At 36.9% G+C, this 18430-nt stretch overlaps 3 protein-coding genes and 1 pseudogene across 3 annotated transcripts; 2 read left to right on the top strand and 2 right to left on the bottom strand.

The window, feature by feature from the left end:
* Positions 1-1390: 1390 nt before the first annotated feature.
* On the bottom strand, positions 1391-4016 carry LOC114182638 (protein FAR1-RELATED SEQUENCE 5-like; annotated as a pseudogene).
* Positions 4017-4727: 711 nt separating this feature from the next.
* LOC146885992 (uncharacterized) lies at positions 4728-5857 on the top strand. The gene is made up of 5 exons (XM_085674111.1): positions 4728-5007; positions 5087-5223; positions 5301-5402; positions 5497-5562; positions 5651-5857. Exons 1-5 carry the CDS (start codon positions 4728-4730, stop codon positions 5855-5857), a joined length of 792 nt encoding a protein of 263 aa, XP_085530237.1.
* Positions 5858-11459: 5602 nt separating this feature from the next.
* Positions 11460-13629, top strand: LOC114185210 (AAA-ATPase ASD, mitochondrial-like). The gene has a single exon (XM_028072809.2). It carries the CDS (start codon positions 11973-11975, stop codon positions 13452-13454), a length of 1482 nt encoding a protein of 493 aa, XP_027928610.1. The 5' UTR covers positions 11460-11972; the 3' UTR covers positions 13455-13629.
* Positions 13630-14754: 1125 nt separating this feature from the next.
* On the bottom strand, positions 14755-18023 carry LOC114185211 (uncharacterized). The gene is made up of 2 exons (XM_028072810.2): positions 15488-18023; positions 14755-15370 (listed from the first exon to the last, which is right to left on the bottom strand). The coding sequence occupies exons 1-2, from the start codon at positions 17946-17948 to the stop codon at positions 14994-14996; spliced, it is 2838 nt and encodes a 945-aa protein (XP_027928611.2). The 5' UTR covers positions 17949-18023; the 3' UTR covers positions 14755-14993.
* Positions 18024-18430: the final 407 nt, after the last annotated feature.

Here is an 18430-nt window from a genome sequence, read left to right as displayed (position 1 = left end):
GTTATTAGGTTGAATGGTTAATATTTTGTTCGTAAATAAAACTGTCAGTCCACAAATTTTAAGTCCTAACTCCCCACGAACATGTAATGATGGGTCAAGAAGTGCAATGCTCAATTTGTACGTCGTAAATGACAGAAAAGTCCACGAAGTTGAAAGTAGGTATAGTCCTTATATTTGCAAATGACCTCCACACCTCAGCCCACATTACTCCCCATGTAGGTATAGTCCTTATATTTGCACTGTGTTTAGAAATTGTGGTTAATGTGTTCATAATGAAATATCCCAGTTCACAGAGAAAAACGAACCCTCAGGGACCCTATTTGCACGATGTAAGAATGCACGCTTGTTTTCTGGTGAACATTGACCCACAAAGACCGTTATTTCGAACTCTGAATTGCCAATGTAACGAAATTGGACGTGCGCATCCCAAATTTGCGAGACATACGACTTTTCCAGATCTGTCCACCCATGAACAATTCTGGGATTTGCGGTGTCCATGTTGTAGGTCACATTGAATTTGCTTCCAAAACTATCACTCAAAACCCAATTAGGGGTTAGATCTGCTTCGAAAGCTGCTGCAAAATGACGATCCACATACCCGAAATCCTTCCCATTTACATTTTACGAATTTGTTTTTTGTTAGAAACCGAATACATCACAATTACAATAAGAAAACGAAAAAAAACACAGAAGAACCTGATTTCGGATGTAGATGGTTGTAAATTTCCACAGCACCACCGCCCCATGTGCACTCCCACTTGCTGCCATCATTGAACCGGGGTTCTTTTAGGGTTAGTATGTGGTCCCATAGAACGAAGTAGACCACTTTATATAAGTGTCAATGACGCCTTACCGAGAAGAGATAGCGTTTCCCAAAACCAAAACTTTGAATGGTCTTGTCACAACTTTTTAAATGGTCAAACGTTGGGAAGAGATGAAACAACTCATCTAATGCAATCGACAACGGTATATAACGTTTCCGTAAACATTAATGGCAAAACTTGGATGGTTGGTGTGTTACATGTGTCCTAACAAAACCAATTCAATTACAACCACCATCGAATAAATTAGACATGGTAATAAGTTGTAGGTGAATTAAATTCTACGTTATTTTATTGAAATCGTTATAAACTTAAAATATTTTCTTTATATTCATAACTTATGGCGTAACTTTACAACGTCCATATACAATGCATCTTAATTGTGCATTTAACAAAAGAATCAAAAAAACCTTAACATGTTATGACCACTAGTAATAGGGAACATGATAATGACAAACACAACCAATTAAAGCAATTGGTGTTTGTTACTCGCATGTTCCTAGCAAAAATTGTCTACCCACAAAAATAATAACTCAAATTATGTTTCCTCTTGTCCACGGACAGGGCTTTCAGTAATCCTGAAATTCAAACACAATTACATGACCACGATACAATATATTTAATATGCTGGGACGACACGTGTCTACTGAGTCATGGTTAATCATACCTCAACTGATGCGAGGTTTGTTGTTGTGGTGGGAAGGGGACACTGATTAAATTCAGAGTGCAGTGATGTTAGAAGAGACATGAAACCTGCGTGTGGAATGTAGGATTGTAATGTCTGATGGTCTTGCACTGGGATATCTTGGAAATTTGGTTCTGAATGAATTGCCGGCGGGTCCTACCACAAAATACACACCTGTTATGGACTTCCTTATATATTATTAAAATTCAATAAATGAACACACAATACTGCAAGATACAAACCATTAAATTGCGAGATGCTTTGTTTCTTGCCGCAGCTGTTTTCTTCCTTTTTGTTATCTTTTCCACAGTTGATTTCAACCTATTTGTTCGTGGTCTACCTTTCCTTTTGACGGGAATGGGACTTCGAACAATATTGCTGTGATGTGCAGAAGACATTACATGGTCGGGTAAGCTGTGATCCTCATGACAAGCACTTGGATGGTCGTCCCCACATCTGAAGGGATTGGGTTCATTTGGTAACCCTAATGTAGTTGCAATTGTGTTCAACTGATCATACACCGATTGGGCAGCACTTTCTGTTTCACATGCCACCTCACCGATGTCATTAAATCTCTTCCGTAATGACTGGAATCTTTGCATTTGTGGATCATCCGAACTTCGGGTGTACGCTGCTTTCATCAAAGTGTGTCGTCTTCTAACATTTTTGGACCACCTCCTTAGCACGTACTGTTCAGGGACACAATCAATGTCTTCCTGCCCAAGAACCAAGAAACAGTGTCGACATAAGATACCACGAAACTCAAATAGTAGACAAGTACATTTGATTGTTGTTGTGGTGGAGTCAAACAACACGTCATGAAATTTGTTGGCCCTCTTGCCATTCCATAAGAAGTTTTCCTTAACATTGTAATTCCAAATGCTTCCATCTTTGACAACATTCATAACAAAGCAATTCATCTTCGCTCTAAATTCATTCTGAATCTCACCAAATTTAGCATGGGTATAGTGCAACTGAAATTGCCTCTCAATTAAGGATTGCGACCCACACGGAATTGTGGTGTTAACAGATGCGAAGTCAGCCTCAAATTCCTTCTCTGCTTTTTGCCTAAGTGCGTTGTCGTACTGGACGACGAACTGTTGCAATGAAGTGCTGGAATTTATGAACCCATCAAAAAATGCATTCATACCTTCACTTCGTTGTGTCGTTGACATTCCAGCCCAAAATTTATTTCTCAAATAACAAGGCACCCACAGATGTCTGTCCTCGTACAACGAACATAGCCACTCGTTGTTAACAAGGCCGTTATTTGTGATGAATTCATCCCAACCAACCTCAAATTGGTCAACACCACTTGAGTCATAGACAAGTGCCTTCATTTGACTTTTGATAACATTGTACTGTGTGTAACCCTGCAATTTTTCCGGGACCTTTTTCATTATATGCCAAAGGCACCATCTATGATTAGTGTTGGGGAAAACAATTTTAATTGCATTGCGCATAGCTTTGCACTGGTCAGTGATGATCCCTTCAGGTGCCCTGTTGGACATGCAACGTAACCAACACCTAAACAACCATACAAATGTTGATGTGTCCTCTGCAGATACTAGACCACACCCCAATAAAATTGATTGCCCGTGGTGATTAACACCAACAAACGGTGCAAATGGCATGTCGTACTTGTTTGTCAAATATGTTGTGTCAAACGATACAACATCACCAAAATAGTCGCATGCCGCTCGGCTCCTTGAATCCGCCCAAAAAACATTTGATATTCTATTGTCTTCGTCCATGTCAATTTCAAAGAAGAAGTCATTGTTGAGTTCACGCATGTGGGAAAAGTGTCGAAGCAAAGCTTGTCCATCCCCATCCTTGCATAATTGCCTTCTTTTATGAGCTATGTAATTCCTCACATCTCGCTCAATAAAAGTAACATTCTCATATCCTCCAGCTTCGCACACCAGTGAACGATAACTCTTGTTGATGCGGACCCCGGCTTCGTCGTTTATGTCAACTGTTTGCCTAGCATGAATATTAACTTTTCGATTTCCTGATATCAGCCTTGATTCAATAGGACTAATATTGTGGCTGTGCTCCATGACAACACTTCTTATGTGCCATTTCCTATCTTTTTTACCAACCGATATTCCAGCCTGACATTGCTTGGTCTAGCTAGGTAGTGTCTTAAGCTCTGGACGTATGGTGGAGACATAATTACCTTCGCGACAACAGACAAGTTTAACATATTTAAGTTCGTTGTCCTTTCCCTTCTTTGAACTTCTTATTCTAATACCAAATCCAGTTCTAACAGCAAAGTCTCTGTAAAATTTTTTAACTGCATCAAGTGTCTCGAAGCACATGTGAACTCTCGGAACAAGGTCGACATCGTTGTCATTGTCAACAATTTGGTCGTCCATCACACACTGGGCACCATCATTCAATTCTTCAACAGAAATTTCATCAAGTGTTGTCTCCATCATATGAACAACATGAACGACGTGCCTGAAAGCAACATTTAATGAAGCGTGCTTCAACATAGTGTCGTACATATTGAGTTAATAACAACATTTATGACCCCTTCCCGTTGTTTAAATTAAAAATAAAAAAACCAAACCAACTGATCTAAGAACCCTAAATAAATATTAAACAATAATACAAACATCTCCATTAACTGTCTGAACAACCTCCAACACAATGTGGCTGTTTTACTACACTAATGCACCATTTTGGAAATGAGTTTCAGAACTTACGGAAACTTACTTTGCCAAAACCGAAGCCAACCTTATGTCTTCAATATGTGCACGACCTTTGAGGTTGGTTGTTGTAGTGAATGAAGTTCTTCTTCCAAAACGACAGTGGACAATGAATGAACTCCATCTACCAGACCGTGGAAGATGGTGGTGCCATAAATGTGCATTCAGTGGTGGTAGGTGGGAGTGAGGGAGAGTAGCTTCTTTATGGCTTCGCGATGTAACAGGAAAAGTTAAGTTAAACTACCGCCAACTTAAACTTACCTTACAAGAAAAGTAAGGGTATTTCGGTCAAACAATAGCCTTATTAATTTTTTATTATAAATACTAGATTCGGGAACCAAACGCTACTCAAACCAACACCTTACTTTTCACCACCAGGTAATCACTGATTGTGTTCGTCTTCGATGGAGGAAGTTGACACATTTCGCTGCAAGCATTCGCCCCACCCACCATTTCATATATTCACTAACCTTTTAATAACTTTTTAATGTTTTATTATTTGCGTTAATGTTATTGCATTTTGTGATTACAGATCGCTTTATGATGGAACCTTGGGAAGGACTAGATGTTGAACAAGAAGACCTGGAGGCATTCTTGAAAAAATGCAATTCCGGTGCAACGCTAATACCAGGGCCTGCGGGAAATGTTCAAGCTGCAATGCTTAATCGGGAAAGAGAAGTGGCCCAGAGCACCCAAGAATTTGCTAGGGACGTGGCTGCTGCAACGTACGACAGAGATTTCAAATCCAATGCCTGGCTATGGGCAGAGCGGTTCATCCACTTCCATGGTCAACTTTGGTCTATACTATGCATTGTTGATGTTCAATGAAAAACACCCTAATGACGCATTATCACCATGCTTCGCAGGTCTTGTTGAGGATGGGGACTTAAAAAATGTAACACCACTATCATGTAGTAAGACGATACCAAGACTCCCATTTGTGACCTATCTGGTGAAGGAGTGCAAACCAAATGGTCTAGGTGACATGCAAATATGCATTAAGGTACACATTAACACGACCATCAACTTCGTTAATGCAACCATGTTTGGTTAATATTCATAAGTCCTAAAAAATTGCAGGACCAAAGCGCCACACTCTGGGCTAGTGTGCACAAGAAAGTGCTAGATCATGCTGACTTTGGTACACAACTTATGGTTGGAGCTGTCTTGCTCCTGCAGGGTGTAATTATCTAACACTTCCATTGCAATTTGCATGACACCATTATTTGTCCATAACCTATGTCCCTGATGTTGTTTGTCATTTCCCTTTGGGTAGGTTGCCACTTTCACCTTTCCATACAGAAATACATACCTCAACATCACTTTACGTAACATTGTGAAGGTTAGGAAACAAAATGTATATGCACGTCTAAAATAATGATCTGTTTAATGTTTGTAAACCTAAAACATTTCATGTCCATGGACACTAGATTTTCAAACCAGACATTTCTCCTCCAACGGACGATCTAGTGAAAGCAACAGTCAAGCCGGTCATTCATCCTCATTCATCGGTTGATCCGAACATTGATAACATCTTGAAGAAATTTTTACACCCGTCAAGGATGCCTTCAACCAATGAACGTGCCGAAACCTCCGCAAGTAATGCAGGTGGAACATCCGTTCAGAATGATATTTGAAGTTGCCACAACCACTATTCTGTCCAGCGTTATGTTTTATGAAAGCCTTGTCATTATATTTTGCAGTGACAGTTTCATGGTCTTATGTTTAATTTTGTTACCATGACAACATATGGAAAACAAGTCACCAAATGTATTTTGATTCCTCTTATTGGAATTAACTTCCTATCTATCCAGAACAGTCACACTTCTTTGTGTTTTTTACCACATTTGAATCCCAAAATATTGTCAAATTTAGATGGGGACCGTAACCAATATACATGGCAAGTTGTCCTACAAATGTTGTACAAACATCCACAAAATAATCAACGTACCTAAGTGGGAACTAATGCTAATATAGGTGGGGACCGTAACCAATATATCAAAATTGAAAATTTGGGGACTTAAAAGAATATACATGGAAAGTTGTCATTCAAGTTTTGTAATGACTTAACCTAAAACTAAGTTACAAATAAGATATAAGTGGACTTGAAGGAATATAAATCGGAAGTTGTTACAAAACTTGTGAAATAAATTCGAATATAAGTCAGTTACAAAAAACGTATGTCTGGAGTTAAACCAATGTACATGGAGTGTTGTCATACAAATTTTGTAATAACTTCACCTAATAGTTACAAAAAAGTTTTATGTGGACTTAGACGATTATAAATGGAAACTTGACCAACAAATTGTGTTCACCAATAACTGAGTTCCAGAACAATTACGTGTGGAGTTAAACTAATAAACATGGACAGTTGTGACACACATTTCGTAATAAGTTGACAAAATGAAGTTCGGAAAATAAGGTATATGGGGAGTTAAGGGACTATACATGGAAAGTTGTCATGCAAATTTTGTAACATCTTCACCAATAAGCAAGTTACAAGAAACTTATATGGGGGGTTATAAGACTACACATAGAAATTTGTCATTCAAGTTTTGTAATGACTTCACCTAAAAGTAAGTTACAAATAAGTTATGAGTGGAGTTAAAGGAATATACATGGGAAGTTGTTGCAAAACTTTTGAAATAAGTTCGAATATAAGTCAGTTACAAAAAATTTATGTGTGGAGTTAAACCAATATACATGGAGTATTGTCATACAAATTTTGTGATTATTTCACCTAATACTTACAATAAAGTTATGTGTGGACTTACACGATTATAAATGGAAACTTGACCAACAAATTGTGTTCACCAATAACTGAGTTCCACATAAATTACGTGTGGACTTAAACGAATAAACATGGACAGTTGTCACACACATTTCGTAATAAGTTGACATAAACTGAAGTTCGAAAAAATAGGTTTATGGGGACTTAAGGGACTATACATGCAAAGTTGTCATGCAAATTTTGGTAAAAACTTCACCTTTAAGCAAGTTACAACAAACTTATATGGGGAGTTATAGGACTATACATGAAAGTTGTCATGCAAATTTTGTAATGACTTCACCTATAAGTTAGAAAAAACTTATATGGGGAGTTAAACGACTATACATGGGAAGTTGTCATGCAAAAATTGTAACAACTTCACCTACAACTAAGTCACGACAAAGTTATATGGGGAGTTAAAGGAATATAGATGGGAAGTTGTGGGAAAATTTTTGTACTTACTTCAAACATAAGTCACTTACAAAAAAGTTATGTCTGGACTTAACCCAATGTACATGCTGACTTCCCATACAAAATTTGGAATAAGTTCATGTACAAGTTAAACAAAAGTTATGTGTGGACTTAAACGAATATACATGGACACTTGTCATACAAATTTTGTATTAAGTTCACCTGTACGTAACTTACAAATAAAGTCATATGTGGACTTAAACGAATATACATGGGGACTTCCACTTACATTTTTTGTAACAATTTCTGTAAATGCAGTAACCAATTTCGTTACCTTGTAGACTCATGAATCATACATAGATCGTACTGTTTTATTTTTTTTATATTATTTTAATTGACCTAAGAACAAAGCCAACTTAAATTTACAAACAATGTAATAATGCTTCATTACTGGATTAAAATGTCAACATTTTCCTCTCCAACCAAAACTGGGGAGTTACACTTCAGTAATTGAGAACTTGGACCTAAATTTGTGAACACCAAATAATGTATGTAACTGACTTTGCCGTTACAACATTTCCCTTATCCCTAAATCATGCTGAAGTCCATAAATGCATTCAGTTATCACCAAACACAGTGTATGTGGGCACCAATGTAAACTGCTTGAAACATAACAAAAATAATATTACTATGGTCAACAGAATTCACCAACTAAAGCCTAATTAAAGGAAACAATGTTAGACACTACAAAAGGACACAACAAATGACCACAAAGTTGGCCTATAACAACTAAATAAAAGTCAATAATCATTGTCTTTGCAACCATTACATTCAAAACAAATTCAACCCAATGTAAGAAGCTTCGTCTTCCTTCTAGTACCAAAACCCGCAAATGGCGTCCTTATTGCACGACTTTTAATTCGCTTTCGAGGTTGGGACTTCATACGGTCATACATGTTGCTTTCTTTTCCAACATCAACTTCAACATCATCACCAGCAGAATCATCACCTTCAACATCAGATGCAGGGTCATTCACAGTGTAATGAACACCAACATCAACCTCCTCCTCATCATTACCATCATAATGCGGATCATCTTTACCGTCACCCTCCGTACGGTTATGTTCTTCCTTCTTTGCAACCATATCCTCTAAATGACACAAAACAGCTTCCAATTCAGCAATCTCCCGTTCTTCATTCTCTACAAGACGTTTTAGCTCTTCATTCTCCTTATCAATTGATCTGTTGTATGAAGTCCCAAAAGTTTGGAATGCTTCTCTCACAAACTCATAACCAAGTTCTTCGTTACACACCACAACCTCATTAATAGCCTGTGAACAACAAAAACAACTTAATACAAACCATTCAATAACAGTATTTAACTAAATTATTATAACTTCTCCACACTAACCAATTCTTTATCAAAGGAAGTTTTAACTAATTTGTCACCAACTTTAATTTTCATCCAGTGCAACAATCGTGGGAACTTTGATTTGTCGCAATTAAACGTTGCGTTGCAAACAAATATATGATCAAATGACCACAACTGAAACAATAAAAACAAATTATCCACAACAAAATGTCCAACTACTAAGTAATTACTGAACATGAAAATGAAACAACGAAACTTTACCTGCAACATATACACACATCCAAATAAATGAATGTGACTTGTATTTGATTCATACTTCAACGCCCTTGAAGCACTGCATAAGCTACTAACCAAATAGTCATAGACTAAGTTGCCCCAATTGTATTTACCTATACTTTGCAAGTCATCCACTACCTTAAAAATTTTTGGAAACACGATCCCGTCTCTATTTGGCAACAAGAACTCGGATATGCCTAACAATATATAAAGGCTAGTAAACAATTCTATACTACCACTATCATTGTCATATTCCAAAAGAAACTCATAAATCCTTTTAACATGAACTTTCCCACTAGAAAATAACTTCCTACAGTCACTATCTTCATCATCTTCACTTATATCAATTTTTTCACCCAACACCCGAAGACCCAATCCTAAACAAACATCTAACAAATTAAATTCAACTACTTCCCTACCAATAGCAAAACCACCCCTCCTTTCAACCCATCTATAACATAACACAGGTAACAAATTGCGACTTATCTTAACAGAATGGTTTAACGACATAAACCACCAAAATGGTGTGCGTGCAATTGACTCTCGTTGTTTCACACTTAACTTTTCATTCAAACTTCCAACATATTTGGCTTTGCAAGAATTCCGGAAAAACATCTGTGTAAACAATAAACTGTGTTACATCATACCATATTAACATTAACATACACAATAGACAGAGGATTTTCAAACACATAACCAAAAACTACCTTCACATCCTCAATCAATAGGCCCTCGGTATGCTCTCTACTGGCCATATTCAATAACTGAAAGGCAAATGGAACGATTTATGTTGCAGCAATGAAAACAGAAATCCCCCAAAAAACTTCTCACCGCTGCCAACCAATCAAAAAATTGACATCATATACAACAAAATTACATCCATATCTAAATCGATACCTGAATTGCAACGAATAGCACAAATGCAAATGGGGTTCGCCAAAGCTCGATTTCTCGGATTCTTCAAACGAAAACGTAATTTCGTTCTTCAAAACCACAAACCCTAACCTCCTTGGCCGCCTTCCTCCGGTAGATGCAACCCTGATTCAAATTCTCGTCAACCCTTCACCGGTTCTGCGTCACCGTTTACATTCATATCCCCTTTCACGCCTTTCTGTCCTTCCTCAAACCCTATTTCCAATTCTTCTGCAACTATTTGATTTCGCAATCTCCTTTATTCTCGTCAACCCTTGAGCGGTTCTGCGTGACCGTTTACACTCATATCCCCTTTCAAGCCTTCCTATCCTTCCTCAAACCCTATTTCCAATTCTTCTGCAACTTTTTCATTTCAAAATCTCGAATTCGACCATTCTCTTAACGTCCCAATTTTTTTCCTTCCACTTAACCACGGCACGTGCAATTCTTACTTTCTTTATTACATTAAAGCAGATCATTCGACGCGTGTCCTCTGCAACCTAATCGTCTGACACGTGTCCCGGTGTCAAAAGTGAGTGGGGGAAAGGGTGTCAAAATAACGTTTCCGTTTTTTTTTTCACTATGGCGACGATTCCATCCATGTCGGCAACTTTAAAATAATTACCGTAGAAAAAAAGATTTATTATATTGAAAATATTCAAACTGTGCCAAACATTTTAAAAATTAGGTAGCAATGTCTCTCTCTCTTTTGGTAATTAAATAACACATCAGAAGTGAATATATGTTTGATGTACAAAATAAATGTTTATTAATCAATAGAAAAAGTTAAGAAACGAGAATAATTTTAAGAAAATGGTGAAGGAAACTGTTTTGCTCTTAATCTTGAAATTTAAAAACTCCATTGGTTTAATACGCCAATATCAACAAATTAAAAGTGAATATATGCTAACTAAATAAAGCAAATGTTTTCAATAAGTATCAAAAAGCAAGAAAATATGCATTTTAACAAATGTAATTTGTAATTTTATTTTTCTCTTGTAGTTTCTACATTTTAAAAAAAATGTATTCTTGATTAAGTCTTTGATTTTTAACATGTTTATTTTTTTGTTTTTATATATTTTAACCAATATTTTTATAATAAGACGTGCAAAGTATAAGATTTAGCATGTGACATTAATTGTTCTGTGGTAAAGACCAAGCAGAGTGAATCACGGTCAAATCGTGACGTTTGGACTGTTATACTTTTAAATAAAAAGAGTGTGCCGCCCTGACTATGACTATAGTTTTTGTTCTAGTGGTAAGCGTTCGATCCTAACAAGTGATATCAGAGTCGATGGTTTATCTTGGTGACCGGATCAGACAAGTATGGTGTCCCTATGTAGAAAATCTCCCTGACAAGATTTCTATCTAAACGTGTTCCTTTAAGAAGAATGGTGGTATGAGAAGGCTACTTGAATGCTGCCGCTCCGGTCAAGCTCCTCCTTCTATAGATCTAAGACATCTTACAAGATCAAAATGAAATGAAGAGAAAACATTTAAGTTGAATTGAATTTGTGAATAGAGATTTTGTAAAGGAGAAAAGAAAAGGAAAAGAAAAGTGTGGATTGAGATGATGAAAAGATGTATGGTTGGGTTAAGAGGAAGATGAGTGGTGGCAAGTTGCGAATGTCGGCTTAGCTTTATTACTGAGAGAGGAGTAGTCCATTATTTTATTCTCATTTTTCCATTTTTCCATTTTTCATCTCATCCAAACATGCCTTAGCTCCCATCGTACCTGACAAACATGTGGGGACCATCTTCTCCACTCCATCACACACAAACTGCTTTCGACTTGCCAAACATCACTCACTGTCAAATGGATTCGCTTCCAACAAAAACTTTACTATGCCATTGCCAGCGACCTCTTCCACTTCAACTTAGATTCTCTTCGACACCCCAAAAAACAAAACACCCTTTTCCACTTCTTATATAACGCGCATCCCTACCCATCTAAAATAACTCACAACACACACACACACATTGCTGTTAATGTTCGTGTAGTGTGTTTTGGATGGGGGAACTATGGACGCAAATGGGTTCATTGATGGCCACAATCATGTTTGTGTATGCCATGGTAGAGCGTTTTTTCCCGGCTGCACTTCGTGACACTCTACAAATCCACACTCAGAAAGTCGTGAACTTGTTGTACCCTTATGTGCAAATCACCTTCCCCGAGTTTTCCGGTGAGAGGCTCAAACGGAGCGAAGCCTACACCGCCATCCAAACCTACCTGAGTGAGAACTCCTCGCAACTGGCCAAAAGGCTGAAAGCTGAAGTGGTGAAAGATAGCCAGAACCCTTTGGTTCTTAGCATGGACGATGATGAAGAGGTTACTGATGAGTTCCGAGGAGTGAAGCTTTGGTGGGCTGCTAGCAAAACTGCTTCTAACCCTCATGCGTATTCTTTCTCTTATTACTCTCCAATGGATGGTAAGAGGTATTTCAAGCTAACTTTTCATAAGAAGCACAGGGATCTCATCACTGTGGCTTACATCAAACATGTGTTGGAAGAGGGGAAGGAAATCGCGTTGAGAAACAGGCAGAGGAAGTTGTACACCAACAATCCCAGCAGTGGTTGGTACGGTTACAAACAGTCAAAGTGGAGCCACATAGTTTTTGAACACCCTGCAACGTTCGAGACTCTTGCGATGGAGCAAAGGAAGAAGGAGGAGATCATGAACGACCTTGTTAAGTTCAGGAATGGGAAGGATTACTATGCAAAGATTGGGAAGGCTTGGAAGCGGGGCTATTTGCTGTATGGTCCTCCTGGGACTGGTAAGTCTACTATGATAGCTGCAATGGCGAATTTCATGAACTATGATGTATACGATCTTGAACTGACAGCAGTGAAGGACAACACCGAGTTGAGGAAGTTGCTGATTGAAACTTCTAGTAAGGCTATTATAGTTGTGGAAGACATTGATTGTTCTCTTGATCTGACTGGGCAGAGGAACGTGAAGAAGGAAAGGAGTGAGGAAGAGGAAGTAAAAGATCCTAATAAAAAGGAAGAAGAGGAGAGTAACAGGAGTAGTAAGGTAACTCTGTCTGGGTTGTTGAATTTTATTGATGGTATTTGGTCAGCATGTGGGGGAGAGAGGATCATCATTTTCACTACCAACTTTGTGGACAAGCTTGATCCTGCTCTTATTAGGACAGGTAGGATGGACAAGCACATTCAATTGTCCTATTGCCGCTTTGAAGCATTCAAGGTTCTTGCCAAGAACTACTTGGATGTTGACTCACACCATTTCTTTCCAAAAATTGCCAAATTGTTGGAACTCACCAATGTCACTCCTGCTGATGTTGCTGAAAATCTCATGCCCAAGTGTGTGAATGAAGATGTTGAAACTTGCTTGCTCAGTTTGATTCAAGCTCTTGAGAAAAAGTTGGCGGAAGAAGAAGAAGAAGAAGGGTTGAATGAAGAAAAGGACAAGGAGATGAAAAATAATGGGCACAGTGTGGAAGATGTGAAGGGAAATGGATTCATGCTTTGAGTGGGAAATGAAATACTCTGACTGAGATTGTTACACTTTCTGGTTAAAACATCTATTGTGCTACATTATTATTTTGTCCACTGTATCTTTTCGTCTGAATTGATAGCAATCATCTCCTTTTGTTCAATTTGTGGTTGAAACATCTTTTCAGCTATATTATTGTGTTCATCTTTAAGGGCTCAGTTTCATCTATCATTCTCTTTCACACGTTCTTATCATTCCACTTCAATTTCAGGTATTTTCAAAACAGCGTAGTGCCTAGTGCATGGTACAACACCTAGAAGAAAGAATCATATCCGTTATGCTTCATTATTCTGCAAGAAAATTCTTCACTCTATACCACACTCAATCATCTTAACATTCTTACGTTTAGTTTTAATCGCTCATAATTTTCACACTAATTCTTGTACGGACACTGTTCTTACATAACACCCTATCAAAACTTCAACATCTAATAAAATAAAATATAACTAATTAATCGTCAATTTGTTCCGGTTTTTATCGTAAGGTTCTTAAGACAATTTGTTCCAATATTAAATATATATCTAATAATTTAGCTCCAAATTTAATATATTAAATATATATCTACTAATCTGATCACCGATGCTGTCCCACGCTAGTATAACTTGGACCTGGGCCGCTCATATAAGAACTCAAACCAGGGTTTTTTTTCCTAAACCTCCATAATTTCTAGCTGCGCCTCCATAATTTTAAAATGTCTATTTTACCATTATAAACTATCTCAACAACTGCTATTCAGTTTTTAGCTTAACCAGACACTGTTGTAGCTTAATGAGACGTTGTTATACAAACCATTGGGTATATTAACATTTATTGCTGAGATAAATATTCATTAAGTATTAACGGTTAGATTATGAATCTTAAGATCATAAGAAACATCAAATCATTGATATAATAAATTATTCACTCTGATCAGTAATTAGGAATAGTATAGATGAAAAGTGGGACCCAATCTTCCAGTTAGAATAAAGATTAAAATTGTTTACGTGTAATATTATATTGTTCTCTATTTTGATAGGAGGCTGTGTTGTTAAGTCGTCTCATCAAACTGATTAATGAGATATCAATTTTATATCCTTACCAGCAGAGACCAGGACCTCTCAACAAGTTTCTAAATACTTAAATCCATCACAGACAATTTATTGAATAATTCAACCCATCATAGATCGTTCATCAGAAACTCAATACATATTATCCTTAAATTAATAACAATTGTGTGTGTAATATAATTGATATTCACAAATAATATAATTTGTTAATTAATGTTAATCCAGTGTGATAATAGAGAATAATAATTTTATAAAGGGATATCATTTAGTCACAGTTTTTACAAAATAATGTCATTTTATTTTTTGGTGACAAATTTAAGAAGTATTATAATCCGTATCAAGCATAAAACACGTTTAGCTTAAAAGAACATAATTTCAAAAAGTTTTCTAACTATTCATGTGATAAACAACCATAAAATCTTCATTGAGAGTTGTTACCATCTAAATTTCCACTGAAAGATTTCAGAGTTCACAATTTCAAGTATTGCCTGAGTTCTTGACTCATGAGTTGTTGCAACGAAATATGATGTAAAGGAATGTTGAATGGTGAGAGCTGACAAAGGAAACATTGAGAGATACGTTTCATTGTTGGACGAGAGCAAGGGTTGGGATTTAAGCACGCAAAAGCCACAATGGCAACAACAACTATGTCTTGTAAAACTGAAAAAGTTGGATGTGGGAGGCGTTGGTCCAATATTTCACATAATTTGATGCCATCATCAGTAGAAATTGATTGAAGTGATGAGAGTATTTCCTTAGGATGTTTTCCCATCAGAGTTTCCAGTGCCACCACTCCGAAGCTATACACATCACACTTTTCATTAACAACCATTGTATACGCAAGTTCTGCATTTTAACAACATCACATTGAAAGATCAAAAGGAAAATAATGGAAAATCCAAGTGCAGAAAACTACTCTATCTATTTGCTTGTTATATGTAGAGGAAAATATGAAGAATTTACCAGGTGCTATGTATCCGATGGTTCCAGCAACAATAGTTCGATTGGATGAATCAAGGTTGAGAAATCGAGCTGTGCCAAAGTCGGAAACGGTGGGCTCCCACATGGAGTTAAGCAACACATTGCTGGCTGATATGTCTCTATGGACTATAGGAGGGACACAATCATGATGGAGATATGAGAGAGCGTGTGCAGTGCCTTTCACTATGTTAACCCTCTTTTTCCAATCCAATTCCATTGCTTCCATGTCATCAAACAACACAGAAAACAAGCTTCCTCTCTCCATGTACTCATATATCAAAAACATGATTCTTTTGTGCAAGCAGAATCCATGGAGCTTCACTATGTGTCTGTGTTTTATTTCCGATAATACTTTGGCTTCGTTTCTGAAACTCTCATCAAATGAGGGGACCTCTGCTTCAAAACCATGGAGTTTCTTCACCGCAACAATCCTGCCACTTGGTAGTTGAGCCCTATAGACACTCCCGTATGCACCTGTTCCGATACAATATTTGAGGTTAAAGTCTTCGGTTGCAGTAATGATGTCTTCATAGGCTATGCTTCCGTTATAGTTCCATATGCAGAACAAATCCCCGTTCTTAGATGTTTCAGTTATCCTTGCATGTTTGCTCTTGATTGCAATGCTGTTGTGCCTCAGATATAAAAGTAGGAAGAAGGCCATTAATAAAAAAATGGTGATAGAAAGGATTATGACCAACTGATTCTGCCTTGGTTTCTTATCACGAACTGAACAAGGCTGGAATAGGTATTCAGTTTGCATATATGAAATGTTGTTGCATAAACCCTCGTTCCCTATTAGCTCATAAAGATCTAAACGGTATGGAATGGGACCACTCAAATTATTGAAGGAAAGGTTCAGATTATGAGCATTCAAAGACTCGGGAATTGGTCCTGTAAAATTGTTGTAGCTTAGATCTAGAGTTTCCAAGAATCGCAAATGTTCAACTGAGAAAGGTTTTAGGGAACCAGTGAGTAGATTGTGTGAAATGTTAAGATATTGAATGTTTATGAAGTTTGAAAGTGAAGTGGGAAAGGTTCCATTGATCTTGTTGCAAGATAAATTTATGACACTAAGATTTCTTATGAGCGACAATTGCGAAGGAATGGGGCCTTCAATGTTGTTGTTGGAGATGATTAGGGAAAATAGTTGGGTTAGATGTCCTAGTGATGAAGGTATTTTACCCGGAAGATAATTGTGGGATAAATCAAGATTAAAGAGGTTTGAAAGATTTTTTATTGTGAGAGGTATTTGACTTCGAAGAAAATTGTAGGATAAATCAAGATAAATGAGTTTTGAAAGATGTCCCACTGATGAAGGTATTTCACTATGAAGAGCATTGTTGGCTAAATGAAAATAATTGAGTTTTGAAAGATTTCCTATTGATGGAGGTATTTCACCATAAAGAACATTGTTGACTAAATTAAGATAAACAAGTTTTGAAAGATTTCCTATTGATGGAGGTATTTTACCATGAAGAGCATTGTTGGCTAAAGTAAGATTAGTGAGGTTTGAAAGATGTCCCAATGATGAAGGTATTTTACCTTGAAGATAATTATGGGATAAATCAAGATGAGTGAGTTTTGAAAGATGTCCTATTGATGAAGGTATTTCACCTCGAAGAAAATTGTGGAATAAATGAAGATAAGTGAGTTTTGAAAGATGTACTATTGATAGAGGTATTTCACCTTGAAGGAAATTGTGGGATAAATCAAAATAAGTGAGCTTTGAAAGATTTCCTATTGATGAAGGTATTTCACCTCGAAGAAAATTGTGAAATAAATGAAGATAAGTGAGTTTTGAAAGATGTACTAATGATAGTGGTATTTTACTTTGAAGAAAATTGTGAGATAAATCAAAATAAATGAGTTTTGAAAGATTTCCTATTGATGAAGGTATTTCACCTCCAAAAAAATTATAAGCTAAATTAAGATAAGTAAGTCGGGAAATATTTCCTATTGTGAGAGGTATTTGACCTTGAAGAGAATTGTAACATAAATCAAGAAAAATAAGTTTTGAAAGTTTTCCTATTGTAAAAGGTATTTTACCTTGGAGAGAATTGTAAGACAAATCAAGATGACGGAGATTGAAAAGATTTCCAATTTGAGATGGAATAGACCCTATTAGACTATAATTGGAGACCTCAAGATGTTCCAAATTCTTGAAAGCAGAGAGGTTTAGTGTTACTAATTGAATGGATCGTTCGGAATACTTATATGTGATACGAGTTACACTTCCAGCATCATTGCAACTTATACCATCAATCCATGAACAGATATGATGTGAATGTGAGGGGGACAGATGCCACCATCCACTATTCATTATAGCGTTTGCTTCTAACTGAATCTGCGATGGTGTAGACGCCCATCCCAACTCTAAAACAGAGCCCGAAAAAACCAAAACATACGTAACAAGATGGAAATTGGAAATAAAAAACTGCATCATCTGCAAATAAAGAAAGTTAATAAAAGGTATATTTGTGAGAAACTCAAGTTTCACTAAATTGTGTTGATTGAATAGCATGCTACCTATTTGGTGATTCTTATACTGTGATAATCCGGGTTGAGTAGAAGAGCCCAAACATAGAATTCCACACGGCTTTTGGCCCCTCACACCATTGATGGACTTATAGAGAGTTTAATCCTGACCCGTTTCTATGACTCAAAATCATTAGTGGAATAGTAAGTAACATGATTAATGGTGCAAAGAATTCCACAACCTTTTGCCCCGTTCACGGTTCCAACGCTTTGGTCACGCTACTTTGGCAGACTTAAGAGTCGACTTTGAATATTTGAATGCAACCATTTCTGCGTTATTGCCTCGGCTCAGACAAACTCGTTCCACCAATAGGAATGTTTAGAAATGGTTGTCCAATATAAACTATTATTAAAGATATCCATTGCTTTATTCATTTTGTTATGAGTATT

The sequence above is a fragment of the Vigna unguiculata genome, chromosome 5 (genome assembly GCF_037176805.1).
Source record: "Vigna unguiculata cultivar grain cowpea cultivar isolate G323 ecotype 2 chromosome 5, ASM3717680v1, whole genome shotgun sequence".
NCBI classification, from domain to species: domain Eukaryota; kingdom Viridiplantae; phylum Streptophyta; class Magnoliopsida; order Fabales; family Fabaceae; genus Vigna; species Vigna unguiculata.
This window is presented reverse-complemented; position numbering and strand designations above follow the sequence as displayed.